This window comes from Myotis brandtii, unplaced genomic scaffold, assembly GCF_000412655.1.
Source record: "Myotis brandtii unplaced genomic scaffold, ASM41265v1 scaffold802, whole genome shotgun sequence".
Classification (NCBI taxonomy): Eukaryota; Metazoa; Chordata; class Mammalia; order Chiroptera; family Vespertilionidae; genus Myotis; species Myotis brandtii.
Window position 1 is genome coordinate 1728520 of NW_005371230.1, and position 27142 is coordinate 1755661.

Here is a 27142-nt window from a genome sequence, read left to right on the forward strand (position 1 = left end):
AAGCTGGTTTCTGGGGTTTTGTTTAGCTTCTATATTTGCAACATAGTTTCTTAGAGTTGTAGCTCAGAGGCCGGCAAGTCAGGCGGGGAACGTTTGAGTCTGCAGTCACTGGAGCAAGCAAGCCTCATGTTCGCTTCCAGCTGCCTGGCTGCCGGCCGCCATCTTGGCTGACAGTTAATTTGCATAAGGATATGCTGATTAGCCAATGGGAAGGGTAGCGGTCGTACGCCAATTACCATGTTTCTCTTTTATTAGTGTAGATAACACCACGCAGCCCGGCTGGTGTGGCTCAGTGGTTGAGTGTCCACCTATGAACCAGGAGGTCGTGGTTAGATTCCGTGGGTTGTGGGCTTGATCCCAGTGTGGGTGTGCAGAAGGCAGCCAATCAATGATTCTCATCACTGATGTTTCTGTCTCTCTCTCCCTTCCTCTCTGAAATCAATAAAAATATTTTTAAAAAATAAAATAAAATATAATAATGCCACGCACCTGTGTGGTAATGCTGGTTGGTGATGATTTTGGAAAACTTTAGAGAGACCCCCCAGCCCAATCCAATCCAGCCCCCAGTCCCAGTTGTTGCTCTTCTTCCCCCTGGATGTTACTTGCTCTGTGAGTCATGCACTTTCCAGCCCAGGTTCCTCTCTTCTTCCAGTTTCTCCTCCACCTCCACCTTTCCTTTCCCTCCTCCTCAATCTTCTTCTTCTTTCTTTCTATTATTGACTTTTGCTCAGAGAGTTTGAGCATCCGAGCAGAATCCATCACCTCCTGTTTCTCACGTATCCCCCCATCGCTGCTGTGACATCCTGCTGACCCCTGAGCCTCAGCCCTTCCCAACTTTCTCGCCTCATTACAGACATTCACGCGAACACCCATCTCCTTGCTTCAGACTCTCAGCTCTTCTCACCAGTATCTACACTCGGCGTTCTTAGAGAGTCCTGTCTCTTCCCTTTAGTACAAAGTCCCTCAGATTCACCCTTTTCTTTTCTGCTAACTCCAAGTGGATCCATGCTCTCGTCACCTTGTCCTGTGGGGAGCTCGCTGCCGTGTCTACGGTCAGCAGCCTCCCTGTTCAGACACTGACATACATACAATCTTTCCACCAAGGTCCTAAGATACTGTTCTCATCACATCAGTGGGTGCACATCTTCACTGCGAGGACATTGCTCGTGACCTAAACCATGATTTCCAAACTGCATCCCCATAACTGGGTCCAGCCCAACTCCCCCCTCCGAACACCCTGCCCTCACTGTCCCCCGGCTGTAGAACTCTCAGGGTTGGATCTTTGCGAATGTAGCAGTGCTGGCAGCGACATGTAGAATTCATGATGGGCTCAGCACTGTACCTAAGTTCTTCACGGTCAGAATTCAGGAACCCCCACACCATTGCTTGAAGACTGTCTCATAATGAAGTCCATTTTACAGGCGCATAAGTAAACTGACACAGTCACTGCCTGAGGTTACAGAGCCAAGCAGGAGGGCCTGGATCTGAACCCCGGCCCTGATTTCAGAGGCCGGGCTCTTATGTACTTTGTAATATTTTTCCTGAGTCAAAAAATACGCCTCCCCACCCCTACACTCACGACAACCTTTAAAAAAAGGAAGACACATTAGTAAAAGTCTCTCTGAGAACTCTCAGTGGGCATCAAGGCACCATTCCTCTGGGCGTTGACTGAATTTCGCACATCTTTCCACGTGAAACTCAATGAACTCGAATGTACTCGTTTCTATGCGTTTCATGTGTGTTCCTCTTAGTTCCCCAATTTACACGGTCATTTTCTGGACCAGAACAGCCTCCTTTCAAACGGTGGGACTCATGAGCGGCCATGAAATTAAGTCATGGGTTGCCATCAGAGTTTAAAAAGCAGAATACGCTTGTAAAAAAGGATCAGTGTGTGTACGCTGTTGGAAAGCTTTTCCTTCAGTGATGTGAGCATATGCACGAATATGTACACGAGGTCACAGTAAACAAGAAGCTACGACTGTAGGTCACTCAGGTCAAACATCTGAAAGTCCCCCCGCTAGAGGGCCGGACTGATTTATTACCCATTTGTCCCTGTCGGCCCAGCACAGTGCCAGGCACACAGCGGGCGCTCACCAAGAACCTGACCCATTGGATGAAATGACTGCCTGCCATTTCTGTTATTACCATATTACAGGCAGACCTCATTGTATTGCGCTTCACAGATGTTGCATTTTTTACACAGTGAAGTCAGGATCTTCCGCCACCAAAGATTATAACCTGTTTTATTGCGATATTCGCATTATGGCAGTGGTCTGGAACTGAACCCGCAATATCTCCAAGATATGCCTGTGTTATAATTAAATACTCAGTGTTGAACCATTCTATACGTCATAATACCTACAGGTGTATACCCTTTACTGTGACCATGTTTAGCCTTGGGCTGTCAAATAATTTTTAAGGGCGGATTCTTCACTACGAGATCATGTGCTTAGATCCCCACGCTGTACACAGGCCTTGAGAGTGCTTTCCAGAAATGAAAGATTATTCTTTACGATGTTGCTACAGAAGAAATTTTAATGACAAACTACTAAGCCTGTTTCTTTCCTTTTTATAAGACAACAAATTTCATTACGTTTAATATTTATTTCTATCAACAATCACTTTAATAAAAATCTACATTAAATTTAATAAGTGTGTTTCAAAAATTACCATATCTCAGCCCAGCCAGTATTGCTCAGTGGTTGAGCGTTGACCTATGAACCAGGAGGTCATGGTTTGATTCCTGGTCAGGGCACATGCCCGGGTTGCTGGCTTAATCCCCAGTAGGGGGTGTGCAGGAGGCAGCCAATCAACCATTCTTTCTCATCATTGATGTCTCTCTCTCTCTCTCTCTTTCTCTCCGAAGTCAATAAAAGTATATTTTAAAAAACTACAGTATCTTAAGCTTTGGCTAAGCCATCGTAAGCCCACCATTGTGCTGCATTTAGGGACCTCACCATTTGAGCAGTCTGGGCCGGTCCAGTTAGGGTCACAGGTGCAGGAGCCGCTTTCCTGAAGGTACGTCCCGTGCCCGGAGCACTGGTCCGGACACATGGTCTTCAGGATCTCACAGTTGCTTCCGCCCCAGCCCGGGTTGCAGTGGCACTCGCCATGGATGCACACACCGTGGTTCGAACAGCCAGGGTCCAGACAGTCAGCTGGTGTCAAGAGCAGAGGACAATTTGGTGACCAATCTAGAAGGCATCAGACATAGGGCGTGCAACATAAAGAACGAAATCCCAACCTAATTTATATAAACATTTGGGACCCTCTAACACAGGGGTGGGCAAACTTTTTGACTCGAGGGCCACAGTGGGTTCTTAAACTGGACCAGAGGGCCGGAACAAAAGCATGGATGGAGTGTTTGTGTGAACTAATATAAATTCAAAGTAAACATCATTACATAAAAGGGTATGGTCTTTTTTTTTTTTAGTTTTATTCATTTCAAACGGGCCAGATCCGGCCCGCGGGCCGTAGTTTGCCCACGGCTGCTCTAACATCTACCTGCCATTTTCCAGAACTCGTTGCTGAAAATGCAAAGCGTCATCCCATAAAGCATGGAGAGGCATGCCCCTCAGGGAAGCAGCCTCGCGAGGATCTGTAATTTTCATGAATCACTCACACCTACTCTGGGACTTCGGACCACTGCTCTCTGTCCTGCCCAATCAGGGAGTCACACGCATTGGCTTCTTGGTAACAACACTGGGCTGGCTGACCTGACCCACGGCCATCGAGTGCTGGCTGCTGTACGGCCCCTCGGACCGTTTGAGAAACAAATGAGTGGCACACTCTCTATCTCTCTTCATCCACTTTAATGTGCTTTAGATGACGACTTTTAATTTAGCAATTGGACTCAACAGAACTTTACTCTTGTAGGGTCAATGGCCTGAACATTTAATTCCGGGGACTTAATTGTATTACTCTGTGTGTACGGATCTATAGAATCAATTTGACTGAAGACCAGAAACGGTGTTTTTCTGCTTTTTGAAAAAACACTTCGACTGCACTTCACCGTGGCGTATCGGACTGTCGCCATTGCACACGGTGTGGGACTAACCCACGACGCTGTACTTTCGTTCACTCGTTATTCGGTTCAACAGTCATTTTGTTCACTAGTTATGTCTTTCTAGAGATGCCAAATGCCCCATGTAAACGCTGGCATCAATGTGAAAATCTGTAAAAAAAACAACCACTCATACAACAGGCTGCTCTCGGTTCCTCGACACAAATGTTTGCTTGCTTTCTCAGCGTTACAAGAAAAAGAGTTATTCACATGATTGAGAAAGAGCTAAGGGGCCCTCTGGTATTTGTTCTTTCTGTCAGCTCACACGCTGAAAAAAACAGCGCATCCCCGAGTATGGAAATCAAACTGACTTTCCTAAGGAGGCAAACGAAAGGATTTGTCGGCCACCGTGAAGGCCACGCGTTTAATCTGTGTCTTTTCACGAGGGTGACATGGACGCCTGCACGCACGGACGTGTTTACCTTCCTCGCAGTTCTCGCCTTTGTACCCCGAGTTGCAGGCACAGGAGCCCATGATGCAGATGCCGCGGCCCCCGCACTGCGGGTCGATGCACTGCGTGGTGGGCACGTCGCACTCGGTGCCCTTCCAGCCGCTGAAGCACAGGCAGCGGCCCTTGGAGTACTGCCCGTTGCCGCTGCACAGCACGGGGCAGGCTGCTGGGGGACAGGACACGACATGTCAATGGTGCCCGGGCCGGCGGGCCTGGAGCGAGAGGCAGCAGCGCCAGGACAGGGGTGCCAGGCCCCCCCTCCTCCCCGGCTCGGTGGCTTCCTGGATCAGCCCTGTTGCCATGGCTTACGGACACAGGCTTAAGGAAAAACAACGGGACTCGCATACCTCTCGAACAATCCGGACCCAGAAATCCCGGGAAACAATGGCAAGTGCCAGACACACACTCTCCGTTTCCATGGCAATTTCGGGGGCATTCCACCACGGACTCTGAGGGAGAGAGAAAGGAGGCGTGCTTGTTGGGTCGCCTGCCCCTGGCCCAAGGTGAGCAGCGGCTCTTCGGTAATTTTAGCTGCACCTAACCAAAACAGGCTGCGTGAGCCAGAGTTTTTATTTATTGACTCTACAAAAAAATACACTTTTATTGATTTCAGAGAGGAAGGGAGGGGGAGCGAGAGAGAAACATCAATGATGAGAGAGAATCGTTGATTGGCTGCCTCCTGCACGACCCCCATGGGGGATCAAGCCTGCAATCTGAGCATGTGCCCCGACTGGGAATCAAACGGTGACCTCCTGGTTTATAGGTCGACGCTCAACCACTAGGCCACACCAGCTGGGCAGATCCTCGAGTTTTTAAACAGCGAGGCAAGGGCTGCCACTCACTGGCAGAGTTCTCAGGGGTTAACCTGATGCCCAGGCCTCCTCCAGATGCATCCAAACAATCCCTCCTCCTGGTGCCAAATGGTCTGTCACATACTCAGAAAGGAACAGTTCAAACACGTTTCTCACATCTAACCGCCGGCTTCCGCAGCCCAGGAACCCCTCCGTGTTGGCAAGGCCAACCGCGTTTCTACCCAGCGCGGGGCTTAGGCTGCGGCCTGGGAAGGGTGCCCGAGGCCCTTACCTATGACGATGGTGTTAAAGGACACCTGCTCCGCGTTCTTCCCGTCGTTGTAGAAGGCCAGGTGCCAGATGCCAGAATCCAGGTACTGGATGAAGCCGGCCTCGTGAAGACTCACAGACCGTGCCCGCCGCCCGGCTCGCTCTGATTCCAGAAGGTTCCGCTCTCTCGCGATCAACCTGCTGCCATCCAGGAGCTCAACAAAGTCGTACTGAGGACGGGACAAGCAGAACGGTTCCGTGGTCAGAAACACTACGATCGTGACTGCTTCTCTCCGCTTCAAACTGTTCTCCTTTGCTCTAATAAGCAGGGCATTAGAACAAAAGTCTGGGGGCAGGTGCTCCATGAAGAGCTCCACAGAGACGGGAAAACTACCTACTATGTGCACGAGTTGCCTTTACACTGCACACTTTAAAAAATATGTTTTTATGATTTTAGAGAGAGAGGAAGGAAGAGGGATAGAGGGATAGAAGCATCCATGAGAGAGAAGCAGCGATCAGCTGCCTCCTGCACGCCCCCCACTGGGGATCAAGCCAAAACCCTGGCATGTGCCCCGACTGGAAATTGAACCAAAGGACCTCTTGCTTCCTGGGTTGACACTCAACTGCCGTGTCACACCGGCCTGTGCATGTTTTTCCTGATGGGGCCCCAGGGCTCCCACATTTATGTGATTCATCTGGCTGATACACATGTTGACGCTGTGGGCAGTTTGGGGCTAGGAACACAAATCTACCACATGCCACACCCAATGGCCACATTTCCCTTAGACCACGCGACAACCTCAAGGTGTCCTAGCTCACACTCACAGAGTGACAAGCACTCTGGAACACTTCCTCTGTAACTCCCCCCTCTCCCCATGCCGGCAGCCCTCCTGGGAAGGCATGAATGATACACCCCACAGAGGAAGGAGAGGGAGACTTCAGGAGCGTGGGCAGGGCACATGTTGGACACAAAGTGGTTGAGCCGGGCCGTGAACTCAAGGGCACTTTCTCAGAGCTTCAACTTGTCCTCCCCCACACGCCACCCATCTCGGTGACCCGACACAACCACCCAAGCATCACGGACACACGCATGGGCGCTGACGGTGGTTATGGCTATGGTTCGATCAAAAACATGTAACAATATGCCTTTACATCTTAATAAAAAATTTAAAAAAATTGCCCTGGCTGGTGTTTCTCAGTGGTTAGAGTACACTGAAGGGTCACAGATTTGATTCCTGGTCAAGGGCATGTACCTGGGTTGCAGGTTCGATTTCCTGCCCTGGTTGGGGTGCATGTGGGAGGCAACCAATAGATGTCTCTCACATTGATGTTTCTCTCTCTCTCTCTCTCTTCCTCCCTTCTACCATCTCTAAAAAACAATGAAAAAAATATCCTCCGGTGAGGATTAACAAAATAAAAAGTAAAACAAAAATACACAATGAGGGGCTTCTGAAGGGACAGCCATAACAGAAGCAGGCCCAACTATGCTATGATTATGTCACTCAGCATTACACTTAACTTCTGTGTTAGCAAGATTCATCATGGACATTGGGTAGCTGGGATTTAACTGGAGAACTTAAAGATAATGAGAAGTAGGGGGTGTGAGTGGTAGCAGGGGGGTAACATTGTGTAACCCGAGATAACGCCGTGACTTTGGAAGGCCTCACAAGGACTTTCCAACATGGTTTTAATAAACTTGCTAGATAAGTGTCTTAAAAGCAGAGGGATTTTCTTAAAAGTAGAGGGATTGAGTTTCTAGAACCTCCTACCTACTTTCATTTTATTCCGGAGGCACGTGCTTCTGTGTAAGTACACTGCAGGACTATCTATACCAATCATTAAGGCTACAGTACTGTGCCTGTGAGCTATTAAAATTCCACTTTCAGATCTACTCCTTAAATGGAATTTCATCAGTGTTCTATTTTGAAAAAATGGTTATTACATGAATCCCTTAATGCAATCAAACAGGAATAAAATCAGTTGCTGGGATTCTGAGAGTCACAGTTAAACACTGTGCTGATCACAGACCCTCCTGTCACTACTGAACAGAATTTAGAATATCTAATTCAGTTTCTGACTCAGTAAAGATTTTACTTTAATACAAAAGCATCTTTCTGTGTCGTAAGACTGTACAGTTTAACTGTGAGAAATATTAAAAAGCTATAACTTAATTAACATTCAAAAAAAATTTTTGTGTGCATTTATATCTTAACAAAGATTAACATAATGACTAGTGTGGCTATTTGACCTGCAAAAAATTCACCAGAATTGTATTCCAAAATTATCAGAGGAAAATTCGGCACATTTCAAAGGTGCTTCTAGCTCAAGTAAGCCATTCATTCCTCCTCAGGTTGAAATATCTGATCAGCCTGGCACAGGCAGAAACAGCTATCTCGTCCTGGCCCCATTTCATAGAAACATCTTGTCCACTGACATTAAGCACAGTAGATGAAAAACCGAAAGGGAGAATATTCTGGCTTTTAACTCAAACCCTTACTCAGAATGATCACCTTTATCACAGAAAATACCACTGTGGGCATCACACTATGAACAGCAGGGTGAGGCTGGAGTGCCAGGTGTGAGGGTGGTGGTGGTGGGAGTAGCTCACAGGTGTTGAGTATCTGCTCAGTTCCAGGCCCTTCCGTCGGCACAGTTCACGCATTTCAGGGGGTTATTCAACTACCCGAAGACAAATTCCCTACTCAGTGCTAAAACCATCTCTACAGAAAGTAAATACATTGTATGGAATAGAAATATTTAATAACCTTTGTTCTGAGGCCGCAAAGCAATCACTTATGGGCCACCTTGAGAGACTGAGGTTTGCGTGTGTACCTGTTCAAGACATGGAGACAAGGATTTTGTGTGCAGGTGACTCTTAAGGTCTTATGCTACTTTTAGGACAAGATTCAGTTCCACCACTTCAGGGAGCGATTATGAAGACGGCGCTTATACCTGAGAAAGGTATCTTGGTGGCTCATTGTTTGAACAGGCTGTCCACGGGCTTAACTCAATTCGGTTATTATAATGCAGAGAACTCAGAATCTCTGACTACTTGACTGTGTTCTCAAATCAGCCACGTGTGGCGGCGGCCTAGTCTCGCTGCAGCTCTCTGGACTAGAGAAGATTTTACGATCATCCGACCTGCTCCTTTCATTTCACAGGGAGATCCCAAGGTGCAGAGACGGTAAGTGATTTGTTCCAGGCCACAAGGTCAAAAGGTGGGTGGAGGTGTGTGCTTGGAACCCAGGTCTCCAGCACCCATTCTACACCAGCCTTCATGCAAACGCACTTAAATGAGACAGGGCACTACCAATTGTAGGGCATTAAATTGCCCCCTTGGGCTCCGACCGCCAGGAGCGTGAACTGGACTTCAGGGAGAAGGAAGCCCATGGATTCCTCGGCAGCAATCAAACGGACAGTTTCCTAAAGGACCACAAAGACTTTCAACACTCAAGCAACTCTCCTGAATGGCCACTTTTCATTACTTCAGGTTGATTTTTTTCATGTTCCCCAGAAACAGAGAAATGTTCAATTTGGGCTGCTTTATAGCATATTTCATGATTAACACCGAAGTCAGAAATAGATGTTGGCTCTGCTGATCTTGAATAAACCAGAGAAAGGAACTCTAATAACTGTGGGGCTTAAGAAAACGTGTAACCTACTTAAACCCATGCATGTGGTAGGAGAGAAAGTAGACATTTGCATATTATGTTTAAACACCAGAAGAATGATGAGAAAACCTGAAACTGCACCTTTTACTTCTCTAGTCTTACAGGTACATGTCACTTGCAAAGAGTCCACCCTAAATCTTTGAATAAACCTTTTAAAGGCATGACATGTAGAAAATCATTTTTAGAAATTATTTTTGGAATTTATAGGTTACATGCTCACTGTTGTGTCCTTGATGAACTTATAGGTATGTGTTTTGAGTTATAAAATAACTTGGTCATGTATGTGGTTCCAATGATTAAAATGTTATTTTTTTTCTATCTCACTGAAATCTATAATAAAAGCGAATATGCTAATTAGACTGTCCAGCCGAACAGCTGAACAATGGTCTAGACAACCTTCTGAATGAAGCCGGGACTATGAGGGCCGAGGCAGCCGCCGAGGCTGCGAGGGCTGAGCTCCTTGTACGAATTTCATGCATCAGGCCTCTAGTATTGCTATACATTCAATCTATCTGTTACAAGTGAAGTTACAGAGGCCCCTTCCATTTGAGAAAACCTGGTTATTACATCCTCGTTAGTGTCGCCTCTAAGGGGAGTCAAATGTAGTTTAAAATTTAAAATTGAATACTAATATACAATAGGAAGACTTTTATGTCTAAGGATCAAAGACATTTACTTTAATCATCTAGAGTTGGAAAAATGTTAAATCAGAAAAATGAATACACCAAAGCATGATATTCAAGAATTTTACAACTATGTATTTATGTATGTATATGACATCTTCCCTGAGCCATAATGACATCAGAGAAAGTATGTTCAAATATTGTTGGTCACCTTTTAAAAAATATGTAATCTTTAATAGTGTATGATCAACTTTTCTTTATAATTTCCTATTTTAAATTTCTGTTATAGAAAAAGCCTTTCTCACAAAGTTACATAATATAAAGAGTATATGAAAATCTTCCAGTCTTCATTTCATAAATCCAATTAAACGCAGCATGAAATTCCATGGGTGAAAAACTGATTATCAAGCATAACTTTAAGTTCATCCAACTGTCAATTTTCATTAACCATCTATTACATTTTGGGAATTCCTGTATTTACTAACAGAACAGTTGATCTTGGGAAGGGTCTGAGCTCCTAGTTATGGTAATTTAAATAATTTCGCTTAGACATAGTGGGACCTCCTTTAAACCGCAGTTTCCCACTTACAGACCATTAATGCTGTTGTAATGACCGGGTTATTATTTAACAGCCACGGAGGGAAAGGAAGACCAGACAGACACTTGCCCAGTAAGGTCTGAGTGACGTGGGAAAGTGCTTATCTGTCAATCACCCCTGGGAACAGGTAATTGGCCAGGATGGGCATGGCCAATGCAAGCTCCTGAACCCTGAATATTAAAACTCCTGAATTTCCCTCTCTTCTCCCTCTTGGGACTCCTGTGGCAGGGGAGCTCTCCCTTGTGCCCACGTGGCACACGGCCATGGGGGGCTCCACACCCGGACTAATGGGCTTTACTCTGGCCCGGATGCTGAACCGCACCGGCTGCAACATGGAACGGAAGCTCTGGCCCCTGGCCTGTGTCTGGCTCTGCTGGAACCCCAGCTGCAACCTTTCCAGGCCTGACTTAAGGAACAGGGACTTTGGACACGAGAAATGCAACTCCACGCCAATACAATCTTCCACATCCCATCCTCCCGTGAGGCTTCTGAAAATGCTTGTTTCAGCGGCACCCCAAGAACCTCCACCTCGCTCCCCCCAACAACAGGGGAGTTTCATTCTCCGGACCCAATATTAGATTATGATCAAGCCTGTGTAATTACTGATAGTGCCTATCTGTGACCATTATTGTGAAGGGATCTTCATGCAAGCAAATTGACTTCAAGGTTCTTTGAGTCTATGATATACGAATGTTTGAATGGTTTTGAGTATCACACTCAAACATGTGATCATCCTTGGTCATCTATGAAGCTTGTTTGCCTCTTTATTTCATTGTTCATCATGTGTCGATGAGAAATCATGGCTTGAGTTGATGAAATTCCTATCATGGTATTGATGTTTATGTCCCAATAATTTCTTTACTAAGAGCAAATCTGGCATAAAGTAAAAAAAAAGTAATATATTTTCAATAGAATCAACACATGTTTGAAATAAAAATGTAATGTATCTATTACATGAAAGGAATAAGATCACCCCAAATGACCATAGAATCTTTGTAAAACACTTGAAAAATCCCTGATGTTTTACTAGGTGCTGAGCTGATGTTCAATATTCATTAAGTTGCTCACAAATTGTGGTACTTTTTAATCAATCAATAACGGTTAACGCAAGCCAGGGAGAAAAATGGTGTTCTTCCTACTAATTCAAAAACCTCAAGACACGTGTACCCTACATCCGAAATTCTTCTCACTGTAAAGGATCAATACAAAAGTGGTCAAACAGTGAAACAGCCCAAGTGAAGAAACAGAATAACTTTAAAAATGCACACGGGCAGTTTCATCTTATTGACAACGAAGCCTACTTTTACCTGAGTATGGGAAGGTGGCAAGCCTTTTCGGCCGTATACTCCAATCAATGCATCCTTCTGAAGAGAGATATTGAATTTCAGAAACTGTGGCTGATCGATAAAGAGCTGTGATCTCCAGAAGACACCGGGAGGCACCTCTTGAATCGCTCTTCGGCCGATATCAAGTTCTCCGGAATCTATGGTGTTATTTTCTTGCGTGAATCCGCCCAATTTTCCTGAATGGAAGAGATCCAGCGAAGGACAAAAAATTAAAGCGGCAACAGAACACAAACAGCCTGCCTTCCAAAAAGTTCTCTGCGCGCGACGCTCCGACAGTTCATCGTCCTCGCATAATGAAATACTCTCATATAGCGTTCACTTTAAAAGCTTTTTGGTTAGATGCTGTGAGTTCAACCAACACATTCTTGAAGGTACTTAAGACAAAATCCTCTGACTTCCCCCAAGGTATGCCTATTACGGAAACTGTTTCCACACCTACAGTGTTTCTTGATCACTTCAAACATAATTATCTTGCAAATGATATGTCTTGCTATTTCTTGGGAGAGATTAAGCCTGGTAGTGATCAGTCATTCTAAACATACTGAAGTGTAAATTAAGGCGGAATGGATTATGGAGATTTTCAAATCAATCCTTAAGCAAACAACAGAACCAATCAATGGCACTGATTCAAGTAGTTCCCTCTCAACTATTTATTAGATTGAGTGAGAAATCAGATGCTGGAAGGCAAACAGACAAAGGGGGGGGGGCGTGTGGGAAGACCATGGGGAGGGGAAGGGAAGGAGGCGTAGGTTTGAATTCTTACAAAGTTTCTGACGTAAGCTGCTACAGCTTTCCCTCTTTCTTTTGACCCTCACCTCAAATTCACGTTCAGCCTTAGCAGGTGCACTTGATTATCCCTCCCAGTGACCTTCAACCTGTAGGAACAAAGACTCGGCTGTCGGAATCTCCCCTCCTCTGCAAGCCGGGTTTTCGGAGACAGATCCGAGTCCTCTTTTACATAGGGTGTCCCCCTCCCCTCCTCGCTGAGGTTCTTTCTCTGTTATTCTCAGGGGATTGCTGATAGAGGCGGTTTTGTGATTTTCCTTAAACGGAAATAAAACCACACCGTCTCTCATTCAGAAAGGGGCTGTGAAGGCTAAGGAACAGAATGAAACTGGGCAGATGATCCTCTGTTGATTCAGTCCTTTTACTTTTTAAAATATGTTTTTATTGATTTTTAGAGAGAGGAAGGGAGAGGGATAGAGAGATGGAAACATTGATGAGAGAGAGGAACATTATTGATTGGCTGCTTCCTGCATGCCCCCCCACTGGGAATCGAGCCCGCAACCCAGGCATGTGCCCTGACCGGGAATCAAACTGGTGGGTGACCTTTTGGTTCCTGGGTCGATGCTCGACCACTGAGCTGCACCAGCCGGGCAATTCAGTCCTTTTAAAGTCACAAAATTGACTTACTACTAAGTTTATCTTTTAAAACATTAATCTGATGGTTATTTCAGATATTACATCATATTAGACAATACCTGTTACATAAGGGCCTCCAGAGAAATGGTTCATTTAACATTTAGAGGCCTTAGTGTCAAATCAGAGGGTTCTGAGTGATCTCAGTTTAATGACACTGGAGAGTCCTCTTACTGTTTGTGAAGAGTATTACTGTAACGCTGAGGTCCTGAGGAACACAGAACTGCAGGTGACAGGAGGGAATATAGTCCAAAGAGAGGCATCTCAGAGATAGCCCACGCGGCCTTCCAGGGCTCCTGCCATTAAGCGCCTGGTTGCCTGGTTGGGGAGACAACACCCACAAACGGACAAATAGATGACAATCTAAAGGAGCATGTGATTAAGGGCCAGAGGAGGTGACAGCACTGTGGGCTGGAGGCTGAGAGATGGCACAGATGAGTTAAGTTCTAGGTCAACTTTGAAGGTCATGTAGGACAAGGTTTCTGGGAAGCAGTGAGCATCATGACTAGTCACATGGCACAGGTCAGGCTGCTACTGAAGACAGAGATCTGTGTGGCTACAACAGTTAGGAAAACTGGTTTTGGAGTCAGACAAACCTGGGTTTGAGTCCTTGCTCTCTCACTAACCAGCTGTGTGACCTGAAGGCAGATACGAAGCCTCGTCTGTAAAATGGGGACAGTGAGGCAATTGCAGGTCCACTGTGAGGATTATATTACACCAAGCGCTGGGCCTGCGGTAGGTCCTGAATGAGTGGGAGACAGTGATGGGTTGTCACGGGAGGAATGGGAAGGAAGGCTGGAAGGAGAAGGGCAGCAGCTGGTGAGGGCCTGGAATGCCAGGTTACAGAACTGGGTCTTTATTCTTCATGCCAGTGACTTTTTTGTATCTTGTATTTTCATCTCTATCCATAGTGTTATTTACCCTTTTTCCTGCAGATGCATATATCTACTAGCATTATACTACTACTAGAGGCCTGGTGCACGAATTCATGGGTGGGGTCCAGCCGGCCCACCCTGATTGGAACTGATCTGGGCCTGGCCGGCGGGGGGAGGGGCTGCGGGAGGTCAGCTGGCTGGCCCCGCTCCCGACTGCGGTTGGGGGGGCCAATCTGGGCTGCAGTCCGTGTCAAAGCAACCGGTCGTTCTGGTTGCTTGGCTTTAAATATAGAGATGCATATAATGTATGGCATGTTTTAAAAAGAGATACTTCAAGTAGAATTAATACGAGTACATTGTATTTCAATGCTGCAAAAGCACTTGCTTGTTCCTCTGTTGTGTGTATGCATGTGTGTGTGTGTGTGTGTGCGCGCACGCACATGTGTGCATGTGTGTAATCAGGAGAAACAGAATTCAGTATTACTAAGGAACATGCCTTGCGATCACCCATGAGCATGGTGATCTCTAGTTTATGGCCATTAGGATCCAACGTGACTCACAACACATTCACACAGACAGATGCATGTGAAGTTCGAGGGAGAGGTGATTACTAGGAAACATTGGGATTGTTTTCTGCCTGGACTACTGTACCCTGGATCACCAGCTGCGAAAGAAAGCTAGAGTGAAAAGAGACTTGTTAAAGGTGTGAGCAGGCTAAAGGTGAAACGAAGTCACTGCTCCGAGGACATTGAAGGCAGCAGTGGGGGAGCCTGGGAGTGGAGAGCCAGTTAGGATGCAGCTGCCGATGACCAGGTAGAGGCAGGGGGAAGGGGTTGTCCACGAAAGTTTAATAAAAATACATTATTTACACCGTCACCTCCTCTCTTTTTCCCCTCGATGTCCATAATCCTGGCAGTGAACAACTCCTTAGCTATCAGGCTCTGTTTATCTTGAACTAACTTCGTAATATAAAATGCTCTAGGGAACAGGAGTAAAAATTGGCTTATAGGAAACGTAATTTTTCATGTATCAACTCAAAGATTATACATTATGCATCACGCACTAAAATTTTAAAGATTTCTCTTACAATAGTTATACATATTCATGCTAGCTCAATCAGAACGTATAATTAAATAAAAAGATAGAGAATATAATTCTACCACACAGACCAGAGATGGCCGCTTCCTATCTAACCAGATAACTTCCTCTGTTCATAGAAAATATGAACTTTTGGAGCCTGCTTTTCGCTTTACATGCTTCTGCACAGGCACCTACACTTGTCATAAATCAGCTTCTACAGAAATGGTGGAGGAGGGACAAGAGAAGACAAAGTAACCTGTACTAAGAACCTACAACAAGCCCGCTGGTTTCGCCTCTATTATCTGTCTGAAATTTCAAAAAACGCTATGAGGTTGATGTTATTTTGAGCTGAGCAAACTAAGGCTCAGAGAAATAAATTATGTGGCCCAAGTGCGTGGTAGAGTCAAGAGTCAGGTCAAGGTTTGCATGATGCCAGAGCTATGTGTGTTCTATATAGTCATAAGAATAATCCTTGCTTTTTATTACAACAAAAGTGTTATTTTAAACTACGAAGCTTTACATTTGTCTATTTCACATGAAATCAGACATATTCACCCATTAAACCAAACGGAAACATCTGCTTAGCCTTAACTTTAGGACAGAGTTATACCTGTTTTTATTGTGAAGAAATGACCAGTCTTGTGAAATGAAAACAACCATGAATACCGTAACATCATATTCTTTGTGCTATAACTTGTAAGAGACTCCTATTAAGTTCTGTCTTGTGGTTGACTTCCACATGAAAATATTTTTAAAATACTGGAGTATTAGTTCTTTTTCCCCACTAAGATCTGTTAGTACACAAATCATAATTAAATATGGAAATGGTTCGTATTGGACACATTCATCAAGTTCATATATTTCTAAGGCTATTATCATACTTTACTGCTATTAACAACTCTATTGTTATTATCTAAAGCCAATGTGATTTCATCAACTCTGTGGGGTTGATAGTGTCTGTTGCCGCCATAGCGGTTTTTAGCGGCTTTGGTGGCATACCTGTGCTGAGAGCTGGTGAGCATGAATGTGCGAACCACAGAATTTCCCCCCAAAACATCAAGCGTGGAAAACAGCAATCAAGTTCCGACGTGTAGAGTGTCAGGTTTTGCTTTGTTGGTTCCTCCAGCTACTGATCTGGAGAGGTTAAATCTTTCTCACTGAAATATGCCTGCCCACTGTTGTCAATACGTGTATCTCCTTATCCAATTATTCCCACAGCTGATTTAACAGGTGGCCCTTTTTCATTTGTTAAAAAAAAAGGAACTAAGGTTGATTGCATGTGCTTGAGTATGGCGGTAGTAGTTACAATGATTGTTTTTTTTTCTACAATGAGAAAGCCTCACTAATCATAACATCATAGAATCTTAGAGTTCAAGGGTCATGGAGGTCATTGGTCCAGGAGTCCTCAAACGAGTGGAGTCACACGCTGAGGAATGAAGCCTGCATGGAGACGTGCCATGAGGAGAGTGGTAGACTGTTCTAAGGGCATCGCTTTCTAGAACTTCAATAACTCGCACATATGGACTTTCTTTGCACATAAAGGCATGCCTCTCGCACACCCAGGACCTTACAATGCACCCTGGTGGGGAGCATGAAGCTTCCAGGGTGCCAAAGACACGCTTTGAAGTGTTTTTGTTGACAAAGCCTCCTTTATTTAAGACACCATGAGTCCAAGGTGAAGATCCGTGTCTTTCCTCGCCTTACACGTATTTCTATCCAGGTCAAAGTGTGGAGTTAAGAAATGCCGTGGGAAGGCTGGTCATGGTTCTGAAATATGCTTTATCAAGAGGGAGGGAATACACTTTTGTTCAGTGCCTGCATCACCCACCCCAGTTGGCGTCCAAGAATCATTTTCATCTCAGAAGGGCTGCATGACTGCAAAGAAAACATCAATAAAATAGGAAATATCAAAGGCAGTGAGGCACCATTTAATCCAGTTAGCAAACTGTGTAAAGATTCCTGATCTATTATCTATCTATCTATCTATCTATCTATCATCTATCTACTACCTACCTAGAGTAGGAATTCAGAACTGAGATGCTTGTGAAAAATGTATATTAATTTATTTGAACTGAAAAATATAAAGTCAGACTCTTTCCAACCAAAAGTAAGTTTGGTTTGAATGAGTACATGCTCTGCGGGTAAATTACATATAGATACTTCCCTAGATCAGATGAGCTAATTAAAGAGAGCTATTTAAAGCATGTAACACGATACAAAGCCTTCCAAAAGGATTATAATAATGAAGGTGAATATAAATGAACAAAAGCTCAATTTTCTATCAGATTCTGTGTGTACCGGTTTAAACAAGGTGCCGCTTAGTATAAGTACGAGGTGCGATGAGTGGCATTCTGCTAAGCCTGGAATACTTCACAGAACCAGAAACGGCTTCAGAAAACGCTGTGACAAATCTTCCTGGGAGCAGGCAGGTGCCAATTCCTCGCTTTCACTAAAACTGAAGAGGACATGGGGTGGAACTGACAGCTTGTAGACCGTGGCACACACTTTCTGGGAACAGGTCACAATGTGATTTTTGAAATCTGAGTACTAAGGATTTCACATAATCGAATGGCATAGCTCTAAAAACATCCTTCCCTTTCCATCTGCTCCTTTTGTCCCAAGACCTCTGATGTTTATGTTTATAAGAAAGGGAAGCAGGAATACAGTGGATACTGCATCTTGCTTTGCTCTTGTAATAAGTAATATTCATCCACGAATACATACACTATTTGAAAAAGTCCCCATATCTCATTCAGAGGGGGGATTTCCCACTTTTGATGTTTAATGATCATCAAAATGTTTAACCTATTTAAGTAATACTTAGGTTGATTTCCATTGTCTGTGCCACTAATAGTTACAAGCAAAATTCAATATAGAAGCAAACCGGTTTTGTACGACACGTAAGAGTATTATGGTCACAGGAAATCAAACTTAAATTTGTGTACATATTTTGTTTTAGGGACACAAGAACCAAATAGTTCGAAGTTTGGCGATCCATTCTAGCTTTTCCCATGAGATACAAATCTCATCTTTGAGTGCCTATCAAATTCCATTTGCTTCAAACTGTTCTGGTTTCTAGAATAAACGTGTTTTGAATTAAAGTCTTAAAATCTGTCTTTTCTACAGGGTGGGGGCAGACCTGACTTCTCATTGTAAGCACTGATGGGGAGACAAACGGGCAACACTGCCCTTTCTCTGCTCAAATCCACCGCTCCGGCAGCTCAGGGGAGCAGGACACGCCTGCTGCCGCCCCCGGTGCAAATGCCAGGGGACCGGGGCTCGGTGAAGGGCTTTGTCTTTTTAAATCATGCGCTGCCGCTTTTCAAGTCAGGCCCTCGCCGATCGGGGCCAAGTGCGGCCACTCCTGCTAGCGCTTCAAGTGCTCTTTATTGACTGTCAGCACGCCCAGCAGTGGACGAGCCTTGGGCACAGTTTGATAAACTTGTAAACACTTGCACAGCCCCTTCCTCTGGAGCTCGTCAGGCCTCTCAGATACAGGCCAGGCACAGAAGTCCTTCATCGTGTCCTGAATTCCAGAAACTCTGGCTTCTGAGGAAATAAAGGAGGCCGGGCCCAGAGCGCTCTCCCACTTCACGGAGATCACTCCCCCGCCCGCCCCAGAGCCTGGCCTGGGAGTGATCACAGGCGACACACGAAGGTTGTCTGTAGGTGTCACCAAGAGAAAAAGGAGGAAGGATGGAGGCAAACACATAGACAGGGCAACTGGGTGCCCTGTGGTTATTCTAAACTCCAAGCGTGGAGGTTGGGAATCAGACCAATGAAAGCCTTCCCAGTAAGAGTGAGATGTGCCACGTCTTCAAACGCAATAGGGCATCGTCTTGAAGGTTTTTCCCGCCACGTCCTGTTGTGCCTGAATGTGGGAGCCACAAGCAATCTTTCCACCTGCTGACTGTGATGTTCCCTTTCATCAGCAAGCACGTGTCACTACAGCCTCAATGTCTTAAAACACAGTTGTCAGAGTGTGAGAACATAAAGAGACCACGTACACAGAGCTACTGCCTTTCCTCTCCTTACTCATGTGACACCCAGTTTACAGGGAAACACATCAGTGAAGTGGGGTTTTTCAGACAAGGCCATAGAAAAGGTACTTGGGCTCGGCCGGTGTGGTTCAGTGGCTGAGCATCGATCTATGAACCAAGAGGTCACGGAAAGTTAAAAAATACTAAATATTTTCCCATGTATAGCATGCATTTGCTGCCTGCCTATGATGTGAGGGAACATGCGTAGAACGATTACAACGGAAAGGCAGGGAAGAAATCCAACTATAAAAGTCTAACTCAGTTGTTGAAGAGGGTAAGTGATAATATCTTAAGTCCCATGGAGGCACAGAAAATTAAGACGGCAGGAAGCCAGGCTAGGCATTTACAATCCGTAGCCCACCCTGCAATCCTATGATCTAACCTTGGATTCATTCACTGATTCTGAGATCTCTGCGTGAGCAAGTCCTTCTTTAAACCACCACGGGCCCAACACGGACACAGCACATTACATCACGAGAGAAGTGAGATAAAACATAACTGCCTTGCAAATACAGCCTAATGGGTGAAATCAATATGGCACCTAATTAAAGAACTACTCTACCCTGCAAGTTCTATAAGCAATATCGGATAAAGCTTGATGCTCCTGCAGACCTTAGTCCCAGCGCTTTAGTTCACAGGCAATCTTCCACTCGCTCAAATCTAATTTGCTGAAACTGTCTAGTATTTGAGAAAATTGGTACACGATGAACAATAATGAAAATTTAAAAGCAATTTGAATTATTTTGTTTAAACAGTATAAATCACACACAGATATACACACAAGCACATACATATAGATTTAGTGTTTCAATCTATACTCATACAAGAGAATATATATATATGAAGTCATTTGCCAAAGTTATTGCTAACTAAAATTTATGGACTCTCCTTTTGTCTTACACTATGCCACATTATCAAACACCAAATGTTGGCATTTGTCTCATCGCTTTTTTCATATAAAGTTAATGTTGAGATGTCTGGCCATGGCACCCTCTGCTTTTCCCTGCTGTGCATTTTCTAACACACTGCGATTGCCTGCTTGACGTCTGTCTTGCCTAGAAATTCACTTGCTTTGGGAACAATTATGACTGCCTTTTTTTCACTGCTCTATTCTCTGAACCTTGCTCTGTACATGGCACATAATATAGGGTGTCCCAAAATTCACGCAAGTAATTTTGATAGAAAACACAGGTTTATAATTAAAAATTGTAAATTTTTTATTGATTCATAAAGTATACAGTATAGGGTTATGTATGGAATAGCACATCGGGTAAATGGCCTCCACAGCTTTGCTGGCACATACGCAAAGCTGTGGTCTTCATTGGTCTTCATTGTCCCTGCTCCTGGGCCATAATTGGTACTTGGTAATGCTTATCAAATTGAAGGGATTGAAATCAAAGGGCGACAGATATTAGAATCTGATTCAATAAACCAAGTAAAATTAGGCTTTTATTTGTTTGTTGTTGTTGTTGTTAATGCTCACACAAAATTCAAATCTTGCGTGAATTTTGGGACACCCTATATATGCTCAGCAAATGAATGCAGAATGAACGAAAATTATTCATTCAAAGCAAGATTAAAGATTAGCTTCCTTTCATAAATTCCAAATAAATAAAAACAAAAATAACGAATGACAGGGACTTCTATGATTGCTTCAGAGGATATTATTGATGCTGATTTAAGGATCTACCTTCTTAAGAATTTTGCTACAAAAGTACAAGTACATAATCATGACTTGTAGAAAAAAGAGTGAACTAATAATTACTGACAGGTATCAAATACTTGTCATGTTCTAATCACTGCCTGGCAGCCTGCATGCATTATCTGATTTGAATCTCAGCACCACCCCACGAAAAAGCAGGTTGGAGAAGGTAATTTGCTCAAAGCATCCCATGATGGCAGCGCTGCTTTTCTGACCCACTACACTGCATCGACACCTGCTTTGTGTCTGCTTTATAGAGGGCACATCATGTCCTTCATGTCATTGGCCCCTTTATATACTTCCTATCGCTTGGTCATGCTATTTTCATTTACTCACTCAACACATTCTTGTTGCGCACCTATTACATGCCAGTAACTCTGCTAAAATCATAGGACAGAGCAGGAAAAATAATGATCTTTGCCTTATACTCTAGCAAAGAAGGCATACATTAACTAGGAATATGAATCATCACCGGCATTTTCCAGGCACTGACTAGGTACTGCCACCATTTTAGGTATTTACAATGGATCCGCAACACCACTCTAACTGATGAGAAAACAGGCACAAAGAGGCGATGGAACTTGTCCCCAGTAACAAAGGCATGAACGGTCAGAACAAGGACATGAAACCAGGTGGTCTGGTCTCTCTCTCGGCTACACTGTTTCTGAATGATGGCACAGGGCCATGCACGGCCACTCGCGGAGAGCTCTGTAAGTCACCCAAAGGCATCAGGTCAGAATCTAGGCCACTGAAGGGGGTCAGGCAGGGCACTGGTACCTCAGATTTGTCTCTGAAGAATGGATGGGCGAGACTAAAGACATACATTCCAGATGGAAAGTGGCTCCTATGATCCAGGTGAGAGACCATGGGATCCGGGAGATACTTTGGAGTTAGAATTGACAGGACTTGGTGACTGATTGAATGTGGGCAGTGAAGCTTCTGGCCTAGGTAACCGGGTGCATGGTGATGCCACTTGTTGACACAGAAAGCCCCGAAGAGAGGCCAATTGGAGTGTTTTCCAAAGATGGCCACCACACCGTCTACCCCCCATGCCTTTATAAAATGTGTCCTTGCCATTTCCCCGGTCAAGAAGGGAAGGTTTTTTTAAAAACATTTTTAGTGATTTCAGAGAGGAAGGAAGAGGGAGAGCGAGATAGAAAGAAACATCAATGATGACAGAGAATCACTGATCAGCTGCCTCCTGCACAACACCCACTGGGGATGGAGCCCACAACCTGGGCATGTGTCCTGACTGGGAATCGAACCGAGACCTCCTGGTTCCTAGGTTGACGCTCAACCACTGAGCCAGGCCTGCCAGGCTAATTCTCCTTTCTATGAACCTGGGCTGACCTCACTGAATTTTCTGACGGACAGGATGTGATGGAAGGGACACCCGAGAATGTCCAATATCCTAGAAAACTGTTTCTGTGAACGATCCCTCTTGGACATGCTTCTTCAGAACCACCGGCTATGCTCTGAGAAGCCCCGACACACAGAAGGCCAGGCTCAGGTGCTCCAGCCGACAGCCACCGCAGAGCCGACAGGGAGCAGCGACTGCCAGCTGTGAGGACGGGCTGCCGCGGACTCCAGCTCAGGCAAGCTCTCAGAGAGACCCGCTGGCATCTGGAAGCAGCTGCACGAGAGACCAAAGCGAAAACCCAAGAGCTGCCTTGTCAATCTGCAGAACCATGAGAGACGATCACACATTGATCTTTGACGCCACTGAGTTTGGGTGCGGCTGGCTGTGCAGGAGCAGATGACCAAAGCCGGGGGTGGGTTCAGCTGCAGACACAGCGATGCCAGCGGAGGGACGTGTTCCAAAGCTCCCTGGTCAGGTTCATGGGGTTGATGTCCGGACTCGAGGAGTGGGGTCTAGGCTGCACTTACTGACCTGGGAGCTCACAGCCTGCAGCGCAGCACACGGAAGGCCACTGGAGCCAGAGGAGTGGGGGAGGGAACCCGGCGTGGTTATACTTTGAAGAGAGCAGAACCCAGAGAACAGCCATGGTGACGGATCGGGTAGAGGAAGATGAGTCACAGGACAAACTGAAACGTCCCTGCCGAAAAGTTAGGAAGGAAGTGCGTGAACCGTGTCACAGAGGCAAAGGGGAAAGACCACTACATTGAGGAGAGGTGGGTTAACTGTTACACGCTACAAAGACAGAGGGGCAGTCATTGGTGCCCCTGACACAGCGACGGGTGACTCTGGAAGACAACAGCTGCGTGAGTGGCGGGCGGAGGACAGCCACGAGAAAGGGGCCAGGCTGGAGCAGGGGTGCGCGGGCGGTAAATCCTGACTCTGCACCCTCTGTTCCAGAAGGCTGGCTGCAGGGGAGAAGAGAGAGACGGGCAGAGCTGGCCCAGGAGGCAGCTCGAGGGTCTGTGTATGGATCTTCTGGAGATGGCGAGCGGCCTCAGAATGTTCCAGCGCTGACTGGATGTCCAGGTAGAGTGGGGACATTCTGAAGTACAGGATGGGATCAAGAGTCCCATGGGAAGTTGAGCCTTGGATGAAAGAAAACACCCAGACACCACGCGGAGGCCTGGAGGGCTGTAAGAGGGCTCCCTCTGAAGGCTTCCGCTTCTTTTGCGGTGGTTGCTGTTGAATAGGAGGCCAGGCCATCAGCTGAGAAAGCTGACGGGTGCAGCAGGAAGATTCTGAATAACTGGTAAGAAATGTGGAAGAATTTGCAAGGGACATGGAGTAGGGCTGCCAGACGGTGGGAGCCGGTGAGCCAAGAGAGGGGCATGATTACTCCCTCTTTACGTGTGAGGAAATGGAGGCTCAAAGAGGTTAAGTAATTTGCTCAAGGTTACAAACTAAATAAATGAAGGAGCTACCACTGGAACAGTGGCCTGTGTGGTTCTTTCCAGCGCATTAGGCTGACTGAATTCCTTGGTCCAGGGGAGTAACTGCTGTTTCTGGAAGGAGACTGGTGTTGGGGCTAAAAACTCCGTTCCCACCCACTTCCCTCAGGTCTCCTGAGACCGATGCTTCTGACCTCATCTCTGCAATCTGCAGTCTAAGGAGGTCTCAGGGATAATCAGTAAAGGCCCCTGGCATAGGGCAGAAATTCTTCTTTAAATAATAAACACCCTTTAGAAGTGCCTTCGGACTTCGCTTAAAAGCAAGCAGGGAGTTTACTGAACCCTTAGCACCAAGGTTGTGCCTGGGAATCTAGATATATATAAAAGCCTAAGTGACCCTCTGACCGTCGACAGGGTACCTATGATGCGCACTGACCACCAGGGGGCAGACGCTCAACACAGGAGCTGCCGAGCTTCGGTGACTTGGCAGCTGTGGTTCTCGGGTGACGCACCGGGACCCAGAGAGGAGGGAGCCGATTCCGGGGTGCGTCACCTGAGAACTGCCCCCTCGCAATCCGGGGCCCCTCGGGGGATGTTGAAGAGCCCGTTTCGGCCTGATCCCCACAGGCCAGGCTGAGGGACCCCACTCATTCCGCAGACGTCCTTTGAGCCCCAGCGCCACCCCAGGTGCGGCTGCCCGGGGAGGGTCCACAGGAGGCTGGCTCCAGGACATGTCTGGCCCCTCTCGCCCAGTCCTGCCCTGCCAGCCACCTTCCAGTTAATTTACTTTCAATGTGCACAAATCCGTGCACTGGGCCTCTATTTGTCGTTAAAGAACCAGGCTACATAATAAGAGGACGGCATTTAGAAGCTGAAAGCAATCTGCTCCTGACTCTCAGCACAGTTATTCTCTGGGTGAGCTTTGCTCAGGAGGCTCAGGCCTGCTTACAGGTGTGAGCTAGAATTTCTAGAAATGAGGTGCAAAGCTCGGGAAGCTGAAGTGGTGAGGGACGATGTGGGTCCATCCTGGAGACAAGCAGCAGTGTTTGTGAGGTGCCTCCTTCTTGCAAATAGAGCCCCTCATGCCCCCTGCACCCAGGACTATACATATTTAAGAGACAGATACCAAGAATCTTTATATGGAAAAATGAAAATAAGATTCCTTTCAGTTTAGTTTTTTTTGGCTGTTCCAGAAAAAATAAAAAGACACTAGTGACTATGATTTGAACAAGGATTGAGCCCAGACACAGAGGAATTCCCGCACATGCCCTAGTCTGGCTGGCGGCTGGAGGATCGGCTCTGCGGCGTCTACTTGTCCTGGGGCATTGCTGTCTGCTCCTTACCTGGGCGGCAAGGAAGAAGGTACCTGCCCACGAGCACATGGCTGCTCCGTGGCGCACGTCATTGCACACGGTGCCTCTAGGGCACGTGGGTACCTGACGCCGCTCACAGAAGGGGCGCCACAGCTGTGTGTTTGAGACGGTGGAGCACATCCTTTGTGAACTGTGAAGTCCTCTGAGTGAGTTCCAACTGGCATTTGTATGGGAGAGACCATAAAACAGAGAACATCCAGGTGCATTTCCCACAGGGAGGATGGGTGCTATCCTGGGAAACACATGGATATGTGGAAGCATTTGTGCTTTTGATGCAATAGCATCTCCTTGCATCGTGGTGAGTAGTTTAGAAGCCCATCAGCTCCAGAGCGCTTTCTGAAGCCACAGTTATAGGATGTTCTTCCAAACCCCTGGGGCTGCCGGGACCTGGGACAGGCTTTCCCGGGCTGCCCTACGCTTTCCTGCAGGTCTGAACCACTGGACCAGGTTACAGAGTCCGGGGAAGGAGCCACGTCTGCATGTGGGCTTCTGGGAGCCGAGGCCTGCAGATCTGAGTAGAGGCTCCTGGCAAAATCCCGGCCCAGCACCAGGGAAGGGACTGGACCCGCAGCTCCCTAAGGCATGACTGCCTGCTTCAGTTCAGTCACAATAAATAAATGGTTAGGGTGTGTGTCTTCTTAAATAAAACATTTACAATAAACATTTCCCTTTTTAGTATACTTCAGTGGATAAAGTCCCCTACATGTGAGATTAATAAGTGCTAAGAGAACATCTCAATTTCAATCTATATAAACCAGAAACAAATACTATTAATTTCTGTGTAGTTACTTGATCTGTTCATATGTGTGTCATCACTGCCTAAAACAACAATTGTTTAAGTAACTGTATTTTATTTCACGGAAATTTCCCACGGACAGTTTTAATGAGGAAAGATGGGTTCCCTCCTCGGTAATCTGCCTGTTTTCCTCAGGTGCAGTGTCGTCTCAAACACCAGCTTAGACTTTGGGGACATGCAGAACTTGGTGTCAAAAGGCCCCGTACAGGGGTGGGATGGGGTATTTATTATTACCATGAAGATCTTGTCAAATTCCTCAGCCTCTCGGAGAGAGAGAGAAGCGTCACAAAGTATTATTGTTAAAATAAAACAGAAGATGGGAAAGCAAAGAACAAAAATACAATAAGAGCATTAGTCACAGTCCATGTAAACCACAACAGATATATAAATACTAGAGGCCCGGTGCACGATTTCATGTACGGGTGGGGTCCAGCTGGCCCGCTCCCGATTGGGATGGGGTGGGGGTCTATATAAAGATACAGTAGCTTCTTTTTATTCTCACAGGGGACCCGCCCCACAAGGGGCACCTAGCTGATGTGAAAGCAGAATACAAACATAAGAAGAAAAAAGTGGAAGACACACCAGGGAGATGCTTAGAGGCAGACGACATATTCATCACGTGGCAGTAGGTGTTGTATTCTGGTGGCTTTGAGATATAAAGTATTACGACATTTTTGCAAAAAGTCAGAGGATGTCAAACGCCAAGACATATTTACATACCACAAACATACATAAAAACAACAGACAGGCACGCATAATGTAAATATGCACACACATGAATACATTTTCCTGCGTGTTTATACCGGAAAAATGAAATACAGCATTCTGGGTGTTTACATTGAAAAAAATTAGCTACAACCTCTTAAATTCCATTTTTAATTCAGAGTCAATTGATCTGCAAGCCTGTCAGGTTAGAGTGCAAGCTTGTGAAGGTTAGAGAAAGGGCAATTCATCATAATCCTTTGCAGTGGTTCTCAACCTGTGGGTCACAATCCCTGAAAGTACATCCTGCATATCAGATATTTACATTACGATTCATAACAGTAGCAACATTACAGTTATGAGGTAGCAACGAAAATAATCTTATGGTTGGGGGTCACCACAACATGAGAACTGTATTAAAGGGTTGCGGCATTAGGGAGGATGAGAACCACTGCTAGTGTGTGCTGTACTTAAAAGCTTTCATATCAAAACTAATACAGTATTCCAACGCCACGCAGTCGCTGAGTGAAGAAA

General features: G+C 45.8%; 1 protein-coding gene across 1 annotated transcript in view; it reads right to left on the reverse strand.

The window, feature by feature from the left end:
- Nucleotides 1–27142, reverse strand: part of TENM3 (teneurin transmembrane protein 3) — a 600673-nt gene that overhangs the window by 100739 nt on the left and 472792 nt on the right. Inside the window, exons 10-15 of the mRNA XM_014531397.1 lie at nucleotides 23235–23250; nucleotides 11775–11989; nucleotides 5598–5805; nucleotides 4862–4963; nucleotides 4486–4680; nucleotides 2958–3158 (exon numbers count right to left, since the gene is read on the reverse strand). Of these exons, the coding sequence (XP_014386883.1) occupies nucleotides 2958–3158; nucleotides 4486–4680; nucleotides 4862–4963; nucleotides 5598–5805; nucleotides 11775–11989; nucleotides 23235–23250 (937 nt within the window). The remainder of the gene's footprint in view (nucleotides 1–2957; nucleotides 3159–4485; nucleotides 4681–4861; nucleotides 4964–5597; nucleotides 5806–11774; nucleotides 11990–23234; nucleotides 23251–27142) is intronic.